We start from the raw sequence: 14,459 nt of genomic DNA, 5'->3' as shown, positions 1-14,459 counted from the left end.
ATAAAGTCCATCACCTGAGTCTGGCTTAGAAAGGACTTGTCCATGTTGGCGGTGATCCCCAGCCGGGGAGCAAGGTGGAGAAAGTAATTCCTGGCTGAGCAGAGTAGATGCCTTGTTGGGGCTGTCAGGAGCCAGTCGTCTAGGTATGGGAACACCTGAATTCCCTGAAGCCTCAAGTGGGCCGCTATCACTGCTAATACCTTGGTGAACACCCTGGGGGCTGAGGAGAGACCGAAGGGAAGGACCCTGAACTGATAATGACTGGCTCCTAGCCAGAAGCGGAGAAACCTCCTGGATAGTTTGTCCATCAATATGTGGTAATACGCATCCTTGAGGTCTATCAAGCACATCCAGTCACTCTCCTGCAACAGGGGGAGAATGGATTGAAGGGTGACCATCCAGAACTTTTCTTTGGTTACTGACAGGTTCAGGAGGGAGAGATCGAGGATTGTCCTTAGGTCCCCCCCGTCTTTTTGGCACCAAAAAGAACCTGGAGTAGTAACCCGATCCGAACTGGTCTGGGGGGACGTGTTGGATGGCTCTTTTTCCTAAGAGCTGCTGAATTTCCGCAGCTGCAGCCTCCCTCTGATTGGGTGGGACGTCGGGGAGGCATTTGGGTTGGTGAGGGATGTTAGAAAAGGGAATTTGGTATCCTCTGGATACGATGCGAAGCACTCAGCGGTCTGTTGTGATGGACTCCCAAGCTGCCAGGTGCTTCGAAAAACGTCCCGACTGCCTCCAGAAAGGAGCTGTCGGGCAACCCCTCAGGGTCGCTGGGTGGGCCGGTCAGAGAAAGCTTCTCTGGACCCACCATTCCTCGGGCCCCCTCTGCCTCTAGGGCGGCGTCCACACTGTCCTCCTCTGCCACAGAAGGACTGGGGGTCCAGAGCAGACTGGGATTGTTGCGACTTCCGGAACCACATCTTCTTCTGTCCCTTTTGGTTCTTGGAGAAGGACCTCTGGGGAGCAGAGAAGCGGACTCAGACAGCAGACGTCTTCCCGTCCTTTTCGCTCTGGACCAAAGTCTCACGAACAGTCTTGCCAAACAGGGCAGAACCATCGAAAAGGCATTAGCAAATGACGCCTTGAAGGGTTCCGCAAAATCGCAATGCCGGAGCCAGGCCTGACGCCGCATGACGAGGCCTGTTCCGCTGGCTCTAGCGGCTCCCTCTGTGGCGTGGGACAACAGCCGCATAGAGGTGTTAGATATGGACCTGAGAGTGGCCATTCGAGTGGAGTACAACCGTTTGTCCTCCACTGACATGGACTTCGGGGGCGACGCAGCATACTCTTTGATAAGGTCCCGCTGCAGTCGAACAACATGTGCCATGCAGTTCAGAGACCTCACCGAAAAGGTCGCTGAACTAAAAGCCCGCTTCCCTAAACGGTCCATCAAACGGGACTCCATGCTCGGTGGATGGACCGAGGGGCTCTCCTGAGCTAATTCCAATTCCCTCTTGGTGGCCACTGCCACCAACATGGCATCTACGGGGGGACCCTTGCTCCAATGGGACCTCTCGGAGGGGGGACTAAGTATCTTGTTTGGGGACTGGCTCCAGTGTCCGACTCCTTCCACACCCTAGTGGTAATAAGGTCCACAAAGGGGTTGGGCAGAGGGGACACCCAAGAGGTAGATGTGCCTGCTTCGAATGCCTCCAGGAACACAGATTCATCCGAGGAAGCCTTGGGGGCAGACCACCCCCCTTTTATCCTGAGCATTTCCATGATGTCTACAAAGGAGACATCCTCGGGGGGTGACCTGGGGGGGGGTCCACGTGCCTCCTCTTGCACTTTCGCTTGTGAGGGACGTCCTCGGGGGGGGGGGGGGGGATGACCTGGGACATCGAAGCAGGCTGTCCCTGGGGCCGGGTGATGGAAGCCGGACCCAACAGGGAGGGAGTGCAGGGCGGAGCCGAAGCAAGGACCGGGGGCCTGGAAGCACTCGACAGTGTCCTCTCCACATCGAAAGCAGAGGGAGAGCCGCTCTTCTCTGGGATCCAAGAGCAAACCCTCGCTCGGATCCGATGGACGGATCTGGGTCGGCGCCAAAGCCATCAGATCCGACGGGCCAGGGTGCTCAGACCTAGATGGTGCCGAAGACGCACTGATTCCCTAGGATCCGCTCAGCCCACGGCTCCGAAGTACCAGATACAGTCAGCGCCGACCCACCCCCGGCTCCAAGGGTGCTCGGCTCCGAACCCGGAGGGGGGGGGGGAGGCAGGAGCACTCCTATCTGCAGATGGGCCTGGAGAAACCTTTGCATCATCCAGTCCAAATCTGCGTCGTAAAGACTGCGAGTTGATCTCGAAGAGGCCACCGAGGCTGGCCAGGAGTGCTGCCTCGATGACCTCGACGGAGATCGGGTCTCCTCCTCCTCGGGGCCCGGTGAGAAGCATGGAGACTGGAGCCGAGGAGACCTAGAAGCCCTGGAGGGAGAAGACCGCTTAGCCGGGGGGGGGGCGGCGAAGCGGAGGCCTTGGCCCGCAGCTTGTGGTGCTTCTCCCTTTTTTCTTTCCTGGCCTCCCTCTCCTCCGGCGCTGCAATGGGAGTTTGAGTCCCGACCGGAGGGAGAGAGGCAGGAGTGGCCGCCGCCAAAGCCGGAGAGGAGGCCACAGAAGCACTGGAGGCCGAAGCCAAATCTAGGGGCAAAAGTCCCGCTAGGATCAACTTCGACCTCCGGTCCTTCAGTGCCCTGGGGTTGAACGCCGTGCAGATAGAACACCCAGAGGAAAGGTGTTCAACCCCAAGGCACCGTACACACAGATTGTGGCCATCTGCTGGGGAGAGCTTATGGCCACACTTGGTGCACTTAGAAAAGATGGGGTTTGGGGCCTCAGACATCCTAAAGAAAAGTCACTCGTTAGGCCCCAAACACACAACACACAAAAACTAAGTTTAACTAAAGAGTTTAAACTAGGAAGTTTTACACCAAAAAAGGAACCTGAACACTCAATGCTCACACACACACTTAAGGGGGATAAGAAAAATGAGAAATTTCTCTTACAGAAACCCTGCAATACCAGGAGCTCAAGAACCTAGCTGCTGACAAGAAGCGCGGCCAACTAGATCTGAGGTCAGTCAGGGATGGCAGGGGATTATGGGGGAAGGGGAGGAGCTAGAAGCTCGGATCTAAACTATGAAAGATTGCCAGCTTAGATCCGAGGTCGGATCCGATTCCCAAAGGTGCTGACAAATGAAGTTAACTACTTCAGATGAGTCTTGTTCTGGTTGTGTGAGCGGCTGTCCAGTGAAGCTGGTTCCACAATATCAGCCAAACCCAACATCTGAGTAAGCTCCATGGACATGCCAACTGGAGATTTCCGGGCTGCTTCCACAAAGGTACAAGCTGAAGTCGCCAGTTCTTCCGGATGTCCCTCAGCCCATAAAGCAGTAGCTGGCCTGACATCTGACGGAGGGGCAGATACAGTAGGCCTTGCCACCTTGGCCGCCTTTTTAGGTGGCTCCATCTCGAAAGCAGAATCTGGTTTCATGCCTAATGCTAATCGCTTAAGTCGCTGGGTTTTCCATGAAAAGTTTGAGGACTGCCAGATGACTGAAGGGCTTTGGGAATGAACGACTGACAAATGGTACAGGTCGTATGGTCGTGGGATTTGCCCAAGAAAAACAAGAAAAGCTCATGCGAATCCTTGTGCGGAATCTGACTGCCACACTTACATTTCCCCTTTCTAGCTGACATCGGCTAATTAAAACTGAGCAAAAGCAACCTAAGCCTAAGGAAGAAAATGAAAATTTTCCCCAAGGGGGTACTTACCTTTAAACATTTTCTGAAGCGCTGAGCGAAGCAAGCAAGCTGACGTTCAACTGCAGCAGAGAAGTTCTGAGGTCTGTGTGCGCAGACGTCACATTTAAAGCCCATGGATTATGGCCTTGCATGTGACGTCCCATGCACCTGACAGCAACCAGGCTTAAGCTTTTGCATAGGAGCCAGATGTTCGGGACGCCTGAGGCAGAGGATCCCACAGTGAGAATACTGCAACATGAGAATAGAAGGATTTCATTGTGTTCTGGGTTCAAACAAGTTACACAAAAGGAGTGAAAGTTCCAGTGGGGTAGCTGCTTGCCACAGTATATATGGTTAACTTTCTCTGACATCGGTCAAAAAACGCACAAGAAGCTCTTCAATAGGGTACTCAGCTTTGCATGTCTTCTCTGGTGCGGTCTGACAGGCACTGACTAGAACTCTACTTCTGGCTCTGACAGCAAGAAAGTGCTGAGGTTATCGCACTGTCAGACTTCCTTTATACCCAGATGTCCTGAAGCTGGAGGATGCCATGACTGACATCAAGAGAAGAAAATCCTCTGGTAATCTGGCCAGCCAAGGGCTTCCATGGCAGGAAATCCCATCAGTTATGACTGCAACAGTGAAACATAGCCATCCTTTCCACAATGTCAAAAGCAGAAGCTGAAGGCTTCCTACAGCTGGCAAACTTGGGATCCGAAGATCCTAAGGACATACTAAACCCAGCAACTGCTAAAGGGCTGAAGGTCTTGGGACCTTTGGAATCGATATAGCAGTAGAGAGAGACAAATGCTTTTGGACCCCCTTAACAGCTTTGGACCCTTGCAGCTTGTGACCCTGATAACACTTCTTCCCCTTTGCTGGTGGAGATCAAAGAGGAATTGAGAGCTGGAAGGAACCCTTTCAAAACCAGCTTTGCCTTCCTCTCATTAACAGCATAGGTGCCGAAACTACTACAGACGGAGCAAAAGGAATCCAAATGGGCAGCCTCTAAACAATACGCACATCAGTTGTGTGCATCCTGGGGGAAGGGAGTTTGTGCCAAAGCACTATACATTTCTTGAAATCCTTATCCATTCTAAGTGAACAAAAAAGGCAACACACAAGGAAAGCAGGGCTATATTACTAAACAAACCCACAACAAAATCCTAAACTACTAACTCTACAGATATGCACAAGGTGGGAAAAGCCCACTTAACAGAACCCTAACCTAAAAACCTAAACTAATCTACCTAAACTACAAAGTGCTACTACACTACAACACTACACCAACCTAACACAATGCATAAAAACAGGTTAGAGGACTTAGGAAACAACTAAGCTAAATGCAAAGGGCACACCTTGGTAGGAGCCAACAACCACATTGCTATCCAGATCTTGAGGTAGTCCTGAGGATAGGGGGATTGTGGGTAGAAAAGGCAGAGCTCGACAGGCTGAAGTCTGATAATCCACAGGTTGAATCCAGACTGAAAAGACAGCATCAGATCTAGTGTTAACATCTGACAACGTAAACTCCATACAGTATATACATTCACATCATGCATAAAAACAACTGGAAACTTTTGACACTGATTGCCTATGAAAGAAAAAGGGACACACAGTTGACCTGAACTGAAGATTTTAGTGCTGTCAATATATCCAAGTTGTCTATGGGCAGAGTACACAAAATCCTCTGGAAAAGACAGGAAGACGATTAGCTTAACTCAAGCTTTTAAACAATTTTAGGCATTAATGATTTATTCTCAATGATGTACTCTCCTTAAAAATGAGAAGGTTATCTCACCATAGGTTCATAGGGTGGTACTAGGCTATCGGCCCTAGGGCCTATACAAGCCTAACCATAACAATTTCCTGGATATTTCTTCCCACAATATTTACTTCTCTGGACCCCCGTCTAGCAGGGCGACTGACATGATCCCCGGGGTGAATTTCCCATCTCCCATCCAATCATCAAGGTTCCTTTTGAAGAGGGCCAAGGAGGCGCTCTGCTTGACATGTATGCGGAGTCCCTGGGTCAGGAACCTATCCCTCCAGCACGTTTTGTTCACTGTGATGACAAGGTTTAGATCCCGGGAGCGTGTGGCTCTGAGGGATTGGGATTTCTTTAAGTGGAGCATATCCAACAGCTTTGGGTTTGACATGGCCTTGTAGCTTTCAACGCTGATGCTCTTCTTGCAGAGATCAGAGCAATGACTAGCACTGTTCTTTCAAATTAAGAACTTCAATTCAGTCTAATGTGCTTGTTCAAATATAAAACAGTGCAACTTTCACTAGAAAGAAATAGATTCCAAACAGAAGTCACCAATCTTCTAGGTGGAAGGATTATGAAAAACCCCTTTCAAAAACTGTTTTGATCAAGATTAAGTAGAAAGGGGGATTCTAAAGGCAGACAAGCAGAGATGGCAGACCGCTTAATCTTGAGAGAAGAGTAAGAAAGGCTACTTAACTTCTCTTACAAATACTGAAGAACCAACCAGGGGGCATCTGAGCCTTAAAAAGGCTCCTGGTTCTTATTTTGGCATCAGCTAGAAAAATATTCACTTACCCATATGGGATTTTCTAGCAGCAAGTTTCTTAACCTCCTTAATACCTGCGACATGTACCAAGAAATAAGGTGCCTAAAAAGGAATTAAACTATAGCGGCAGTCAACTAAAGATGCCACAGGTTGAGGGGCATCAAACACCCCATCTTCAGTTAAGTCCAGTCTGTGAGAAAGCCTGTGGTAGTTGTCACTGGCCTTTTTCAAAAGGAAGAACCACTGTTAACTGGGCCAAAAGGAAATCCCTACAATAATCTGTGGGGAGTTCTTCTGAAGCTTTAGATTGACCCTGGGAATGAGTGAAAATGGTGGAAAGGCAAACAGGTACATTCCTGTCCATGGGAATGAGAAGTAATCGGTCTTCCAGACCCGTCTACAAGGAGTCCCCGAGAAGAAAATGATCTATTATTAATGACAGAAAATAGATTTGAGGAGTTACCCACAGTCTGATCAATTTTGAAAAATATCCAGGTTCCATTTCTATTAATGAGAATCTACCTTGGTCCTGCTCATCTCGTCTGCAATGTTTTGCTCCAATGGAAAAGTAGTAGCCTGAAAGACTGAGCTGAACTGCTAGTTCCCAGCCCAGCTATCACAGATGCCCTTTAAAGGGAGTATAACCTGGTTCATCAAGTCACAGTGGTGTCTGGTTACTACCAAAGATCCTGGAGTCCAAATATGATTACAGAGCATTTTTGCTCCCAACATTTATTTACTTGTTTTAATTTTTCCAGTTTGCTCCACAGGTCCTGAACTTTCACTCCATTGGACACAGCTCCACAAGCAAAGTCTGTAGCATCTGTGGTTACAGGCAGACAGATAGCAGAAAAAGGGAGACCTGGGCTGAGAGAACTGACCCACCCAAAAGTAGGTCCATTTCAACAAACCCAAACACTGGAATTAAAGGAAAGCTGGTGTTGGGCCTAAACAGATTTGAGGAACCACTGAATTTTTCTTAATTGAGGTCTGGTCAGAGGAATCATGACACTTGTAGAGGTCATGAAACAATCTGGAGATACTCCATGGCTGAGGTCACAGACTGTGTGGAGAAATTCATAAACTATTCCTTGTAAAAGGTCTGCCTTCTGGAACAAAAACACTCATGAGGTATGTATCCAGAAGGTATCCCAGAAGCACTTCCTTGTGAATAGGAAGAAATTTACCTGGAACCCTAGACTGAGGTAGTTTTTTAACCAGCCCATGGACCTCTGATATTTTGAAAGAGTCCACAGAAATAAGTCTTCTAAACATGGGAAACAAATGCCTTGCAATCTGCTATGAACTATTACTGGTGACAGAAATTTCATCAATACCTTTGGAGCTGTAGATAAACCAATGGATAACAGAATTGAAAATGCAAGTCAAAGAGAAAATCTTAAATGCCTTAACTTGAGGATTGTGATGCAATTTCTTTAATCTATACTTACCAAAAAGGAAAGATAATGGGTGAGAGACAAAGGAAACCATCTTAAGCTTTGGGACTTTGATGTGAAAGTTTAAAGAAGAGTCTACGATTTCCTCCAAATTTCTTGCTTCTTAGGCACCAGAACTCATGAATGAAACCCCCTTCCTTGTTTATTACAGGGGAACTGGTTCTATAATCCCTAGAGAGCATTCCTTCTAAAACTGACGGAAACAGAAAATTTTGGTTTGAGCATTAAGAATCCCCTGAAAAGGAGGAAGGAAATCATACTGCCAGATGTAACCCTTCTGAATGATTCTCAGAGCCCACTTCTGAGGTTATCAGATGCCACAGAGGAAAATGAAGACCTAGACTTTGGGGAAATAATTTAATGGGCTGCCAGGAAGGGAAAGTGGAAACAACTGAAATGGCATATAGTCTTTCCTTTTCAGAATTTTTTGGGTTCGAAGAGGTTCCCCTCCCTTCCTTTATGAGTCGCATTGCAGTTTTATTTTTTTTTAAATTCAGTTGCAGTTTGCAGAGGTTGTTTCTTTTTGAGTCTTATCCTAAACTGGAAAGGATATGTCCTACTAAAACTTTCGAAGGAGGGTTAAAAAATGTGTCAACCCTTGAATTAACTTCCTCTTTCATCAAATCTTAAGGACCTCAGCCTAAGAGACGCCAAAAACAAAACCTAAGGCAGAATAAGATTTCAGCTTTGACATTGATAAATTTTGCGAATCTAACCAAATAAATCTTCTCATTACTGCTACAGCTGCTCTGGATACATCAGCAGTTTCATACGACTTAAAAGTGCATAAGTTACAGAAGAAACAATTTAAAAAAAATGCTTTAATTTCTGAAGGTTAGCAGTCAACTTTTCTCATTTTCAAAAGCAGCAAGCAGGTACTTTTGGCATACACGTCTGACAATTTAGTATTCTGAAGGCTAAAGTAAAATACACCTTCTTCCTAAATCAAGTGCTTTCCTGTTATCAAAAGAGTAAAATAATTGCAGGATCTGGCTTGGGATAAGAAAATGTATACTTGTGGGCTTGACATCTTATACAAACTATCATACTTTATAAGGATGAGAGCTGACTGTCCGGTATCCTAAAGACAATCAAGAAAGCTTCTTCTAAAACTAACAGCACAGGAGGAACAGCAGCAGGCTAAGGAAAATCCAGCTGTAAACATTTTGGCTACAGCATTGGGATGTTACACGGTTCTCATGGAAACTATTTTCATTCTGGCTATAGCTTCAGAAAAAGGTAACTTTAAGGGCATCTGAATTTTTTTTAATCCGATTACCACTTCTAAGGATGGGTGCTGGAGAATTAAATTCACACGCTAATTCCTCCCCCTCTGACTAGGGATCAGAAGGAAGCTTTTTTAATTTTTTAAAAACTCAATAAGGAATCAGAAAGTCAAGAATTAAAGGCTTGAAATAAGCCCTTAGCAAAGCCCAATCAGTCTTCACAGCCCATCCTCTGTAAAACAGAAGAAAAATACACTTCATTTTCTGTTTTCTTTTTATAGGAACGTACCTAGAAAAAGAGCGACCCAAGGATGGGGGTTCGTCCCTGGGAATCAGGCACAAAAAAAAGAGTTGACTGTGCGGTAAAGTACGATCCATTCCCTCCTCAGAGAGGATCAAGAATGGTTCTCCCTTGCCTGGCAAGGACAACCCAACAGCCCCTGCTTAACTCCAGGTCCTTAGTGACAGCAGGATCAAAAGACCAAGTGGTCCAAAGTATCTGATCTGGTCACAGTAGTCACTGATTTGCAGCTCACGCAGTGAGGAAGCAGGTCAGCCTACCAAAAGACTCCTATGAAGCCTACTTGCAGACAGGGGACGAAGAACCTGAAGTCTGCTTCATAATTTAGCTGAGAAAAGTGCCTGATAAGTGGGCAGCAGGGCTTGGAAGATTCAGTGAAACTCCTAACAGGAATTTTACAATTCTGAGGATAAACTTTAGTGATAACTCCATTAGCTCAAAATCTAAACTATAACTTTTTACAAAAAATGCTTATGTTTTCCTATATCAGGTAAAGTCACCACAAAATGATTTAAAAAAATCAAAATGAACTAAAAACACATTTTTTTAACTTGAATATAAATATTCCTGTGTAAAATAAAAAAAAAAAAAGTAAAAATTTCCTTAGAAAAATAGATAAAGTGAAAACTACACTTCTGGGAAAAACCTATCTGCACAGCCTTGGATAAGTGCTAGCCAAGTGATCACCTGAAGCCTGCAGGGAGAGCACACTTGCTAACCACCGAAGGGCTCAAGGAGAGCTGCCTGGAAGCTTTGGATGCTGACCAGTTTTCACACCCTTGAAAGGATACAACTTGCAGTTTAGGGTAGAACAAACATGTCACAATCGCAAAGTTAAGCAATCAAACATCCAATAGCATAATGCACATTATTCATTTTTTTTTCAAAATACTATCACCCATTTAAATACAAACTTTATGCACACTATATGCAGTTAATTACAGGATGAACACAAGCAACAGTAAAGTTTAGCACAGCATGTTGAGCATATTACACAGGAATTTGGGGCATTTACTTTTTTCTTACATTTGCTCCAATATTCTAGCCACTTTCTTGGTAGCAGATGCTCGTTTTCATTTTAAACAAATCACAATTTTAAATTACTGAAATTGTTGTCCTCATTCCTTAAATGGCCATGTATACTCAGTTGCTTCTGCTTTTAGTATTTATGCTGTATGGAAATATGAATGCCTCCAACAAGTTGCTATAATTCTCTGAATCTGCAATACTGTAGTGTCATACAACTGTATTAAAGCTTATGTGGAACTTCTCTAGCCAGGCCTCCACTGAAAAGGAGTTCTCACCTAGTTGAACCTTCCCAGTGACAAAACAGTTGTGTAAAATCTTACCATAACATAACCATACATGTCTTTCTCTTCCATGTTGCAGTATTCATAACCTTTGGGTTAGCCTCCGCCCAGCAACCCGAACATTCAGCCAGTATACAAAAAAAACTTTAGTCGCTGCAAGGTACGTGGGAGGTCAGACGTTTGCTGTAGGGTGCATGGGCCATAAAAGTGACATCTCCATGTACCTTCCTCAGAAATGAATGCCCCAGTCCAAGGATGGCTGCACAAGTTCTGAATCATCCAGCAAAGCCCCTCCTCCCCCATGGGGTTGGAGGGTAGGACAGAATACTGCAACATGGTTATGGTAAGATTTTACACAACTATTCTATGTCCTATTCCCATGTTGCAATATTCAACCTTTGGGTGAGTGCCATAGCTCAAAGGGGAGAAGAAAAGGGTGGTTTGGAACTATTTTCTAGAAAATCCACACAAGATTTCCCTAGCAAACCTGCTCTAGATCTGGACTTGTGGTCCAGTTTGTAGTGTTTGGTAAAAGTATGGACAGATGTCCAGGCAGCTGCATCTAGAATATAGGCAATGTCCAGCCCCCTGAAAAGTGCTCCAAAGGAGGCCATGGCTATAGGGGAATGGGCTTTTTTATTAGTATCCAGGTGTTTGCCATGGTAGGTATAACAAAAGGAAATGGCTTTGGAAATTCAGGTAGAAACTCTCTGCTTTGTCACAACTTTTCCCATAGCCCTGGGGTGAAAGGAGACAAAAAAAGAAGTTATGTACTCAGCATAACGTTCCATCTGAGTAGTTAGACTTAAATTTGTCATCAACCTGTGGGATGTTGGATCCAGATCCAAGACAGCAGTTTCACCTGCATCTGATCCGACCTCCAAGCTCCTCCCCTTATCCATAACACTCCTCCATCTCCTTCCCTCAGATAGTTTGCTACACTGCTAACATGAACCATACCCCAAAAACTTTCACAAACATGGAAAACAGGAGAGCCGCAACAGCACCCTCTTCTGTCTGCCAAGGCAGAAAGCGCCAAGAGGTGGCCAGGGGGAAGGAGGGAGGGACGGTTGATGAGAAGTTATGTACTTACCATAACGTTCCATGTTAGTTGTCTTCTTCTCGCCTTCTTTCTTGCTGGATGGGTTTACTAAAGCTCGAGAACTATTTTTACCGGCTCGAGGCTATCCTATGTCCCATAATGCTAGGCGAAATATACCCAGATCTCGTTTGATAGCTAACACTATGGACAGACATGTCCCACCACTAGAAAAAGATAAAACTGAGAGCTATGTAGAACTATAAACCCTACAGCTTGTTTGTCACCAGGGCTACCAAAGGGGAAGAAGAGCTCTAGCTGAAGGGATAATCCTGGTGACAAGGAAAATCTCACCCAATACTCTAGGTCTTTCCAGGCTAGGGGGATGGAGGGTGGGACGCAAGAAAGAAGGCGAGAAGACAACTAACATGGAACGTTATGGTAAGTACATAACTTCTTAATGTTAAGTTGTCAATCTCGCCTTCATTCTTCCTGGATGGGACAGCGTCCCTAGCACCTTAGTCCCGGGTGGCTCAATGGAACAGACTCTCGAGTACAGTGGAACCAAAATCAGCCCTATTTCTGGAGGCAATATCCAGTTTGTAATGAGAGATGAAGGTATGAGAAGAGGCCCATGTGGCCGCTGCACAAATAGAATCCATAGGTAATCTCACTTGAAAAGCAACTGAGGATGCTAATGCTCTAGGTGAATGAGCTCTAGGCTTGGTAGGGAGCTCCTTATGCTTCAATTGATAGGTTAAAGAGAAAAGAGAGGTCAACCATCTTGACAAGGTCACTTTAGAAACCGGAAGGCCCTGCTTTCCTTCGGCGTAAGATAAGAGTTGCTCTGATTTTCTCGTTGGCTTAGTTCTATCCAGATAGAAACGTAGTTGCCTATGGACATCCAAACAATGTAATTTTCTCTCAGCTCTATCAGTGTAATTTGGAAAGAAAACTGGGAGATCAATGGTCTGATTCAGATTTTTTTCTGAGTACCTTAGGTAAGAAGGATGGATTTGTCCTAAGAGCCACTCTATCTTTGTGAAAAAGATAAGGGGGGCGCACAGAAAGTGCTTGTAGTTCCGAAACCCTTCTGGCTGAGGTAATAGCTACCAAGAAAAGTGTCTTCCACGAGAGCAGTTTTAACGAGCAGGAGGCAGCAGGTGCAAATGGAGGTAGAATTAAAGACGACAGTACCAAATTTAGATCCCATGGTGGAGGAGGGTCTTTGACTGGGGGCCTAAGTAATAGGGTACCCTTCAGAAATGCTTTGCAGAGCTTGTGGGATATAATACTAGACTCTGACAAGCCAACATGGAAATTTGCAATAGCCGCCAACTGGACTTTGATAGTGGCTGAAGAGGAACCTTTTTGAAAGATAATCTAGAACTGTTTGGACAGGGGCAGTAAAGGGATCAACTTGGTTCTTTTCTGCCCAAACAGAGAAACGTTTCCATTTACTTGCGTACGTCCTTCTGGTGTTAGACTTGTGAGAGGCAAGGATAATCTGACGTACTGACGGAGAGATTAAGAGAAGTCTGGCTAGGGTTGGAAGTGGAGCAACCAAGCTGTGAGGTTGAGAGATGACAGGGATTGTTGCATCCTGCCCGATTGATGGGCAGATGCCAGGGCTGCTCCAGTAGATGACGTTGTAGGAACGGAAACCAGACTTGTCGGGGCCAGTAAGGGGCAATGAAGATCATTCTGAATCTCAAGGCAGTTGCTTTCTGGACTAACAGAGTGATTAAGGGAAAGGGGGGGAGCATAAAGGAGACCCCTGGGCCAATAGTGGACTAGAGCTTCTCTGGGAAAGAGGCCCGGAAGAGGGAAGAGGGTGAAGTCTTGACACTTGCTGTTTTGAGGGGTTGTGAAAAGGTCGCAGCAAGGCTGACCCCACTTTCTGAAGATTTGGTCCACTACTAGTTGGTTGAGAGACCACTCGTAGGGCATGAGGAAGTCCCTGCTCAGCCTGTCTGCTATGGCATTGGACTTCCCGGGAATGTGTTTTGCTACCAGAAACCGCTGAGAAGAGATCACCCATTGCCAGAGTCTGAGCGCTTCCCGACAAAGAGGGTAGGACCCGATTCCACCCTGTTTGTTGATGTACCATACTACAGACATATTGTCTGCCTGCACTGCAATCATCCCAGTGGGAAGAGAGTTCTGGAGAGCCTGCAAAGCCAACAGCACCGCTCTCATCTCCAGGACATTGATGTGCAAGTGGCACTCGAAAGGTTGCCATGTGCCCTGGACTGTCCTGCCTTGAAAATGCCCCCCCCCGATCAGGGAGGCGTCCGTTGTCACGGTGGCAACCGGAGGGGGGAGAACAACCGGTCTGCCTTGAAGCACCTGGGGTGAGTCCATCCACCAAGATAGGTGCCGTTTGCAAGACTGAGTGATGAGAATCTTGTGTGACATGGGAAGCTGCTGAAAGGACCATTGGGAAAAAAGCATCCGCTGTAGCATCCGCATATGAAAACGAGCTAGGGGGAGCAAGGTGATTGTTACAGCCATCAGACCAAGCGTTTTCAGTACAAACCTGGCTTGGACCCTGTCCTCTTGTAGCAGAACTTGAACATGACTGCGAATGTCGTATACTCTTTGCGTAGGAAGTTTTGCTGACAACTCTAACCGTGTTTAACACGGCGCCTATGAAGGTAATATGCTGACAAGGCAGATTTTTCTAAATTTATAGAGATGCCTAGCACTTTGCAGGTTTGTACAGCGTAATCCCTGGCTTGAAGAAGCTGATGCCTGGTGGTGGCAGTAAGGAGCCAGTCGTCCAAATATGGAAACACCTGGAAACCTCGAAGTCTCAAGTGAGCCGCAACCACTGCCATGCATTTGGTA

At 46.3% G+C, this 14,459-nt stretch overlaps 1 protein-coding gene across 4 annotated transcripts in view; it reads right to left on the bottom strand.

Annotated features, from left to right (window-relative positions):
* Positions 1–14,459, bottom strand: part of CCNT2 (cyclin T2) — a 701,155-nt gene that overhangs the window by 407,223 nt on the left and 279,473 nt on the right. For 2 of the 4 annotated variants that reach the window (XM_044074938.1, XM_044074936.1), the window contains exon 6: positions 5,101–5,226. The exons of the other annotated variants lie outside the window; for them this stretch is intronic. In XM_044074938.1, coding sequence (XP_043930873.1) covers positions 5,101–5,226 — 126 coding nt within the window. The remainder of the gene's footprint in view (positions 1–5,100; positions 5,227–14,459) is intronic. 4 annotated transcript variants of the gene reach the window in all.

This window comes from Protopterus annectens, chromosome 6.part0, assembly GCF_019279795.1.
Source record: "Protopterus annectens isolate FY-2018-M chromosome 6.part0, PAN1.0, whole genome shotgun sequence".
Lineage (NCBI taxonomy): Eukaryota > Metazoa > Chordata > Ceratodontiformes > Protopteridae > Protopterus > Protopterus annectens.
The sequence above is the reverse complement of the archived record's forward strand: the minus strand, read 5'-3'. Positions and strand labels throughout refer to the sequence as shown.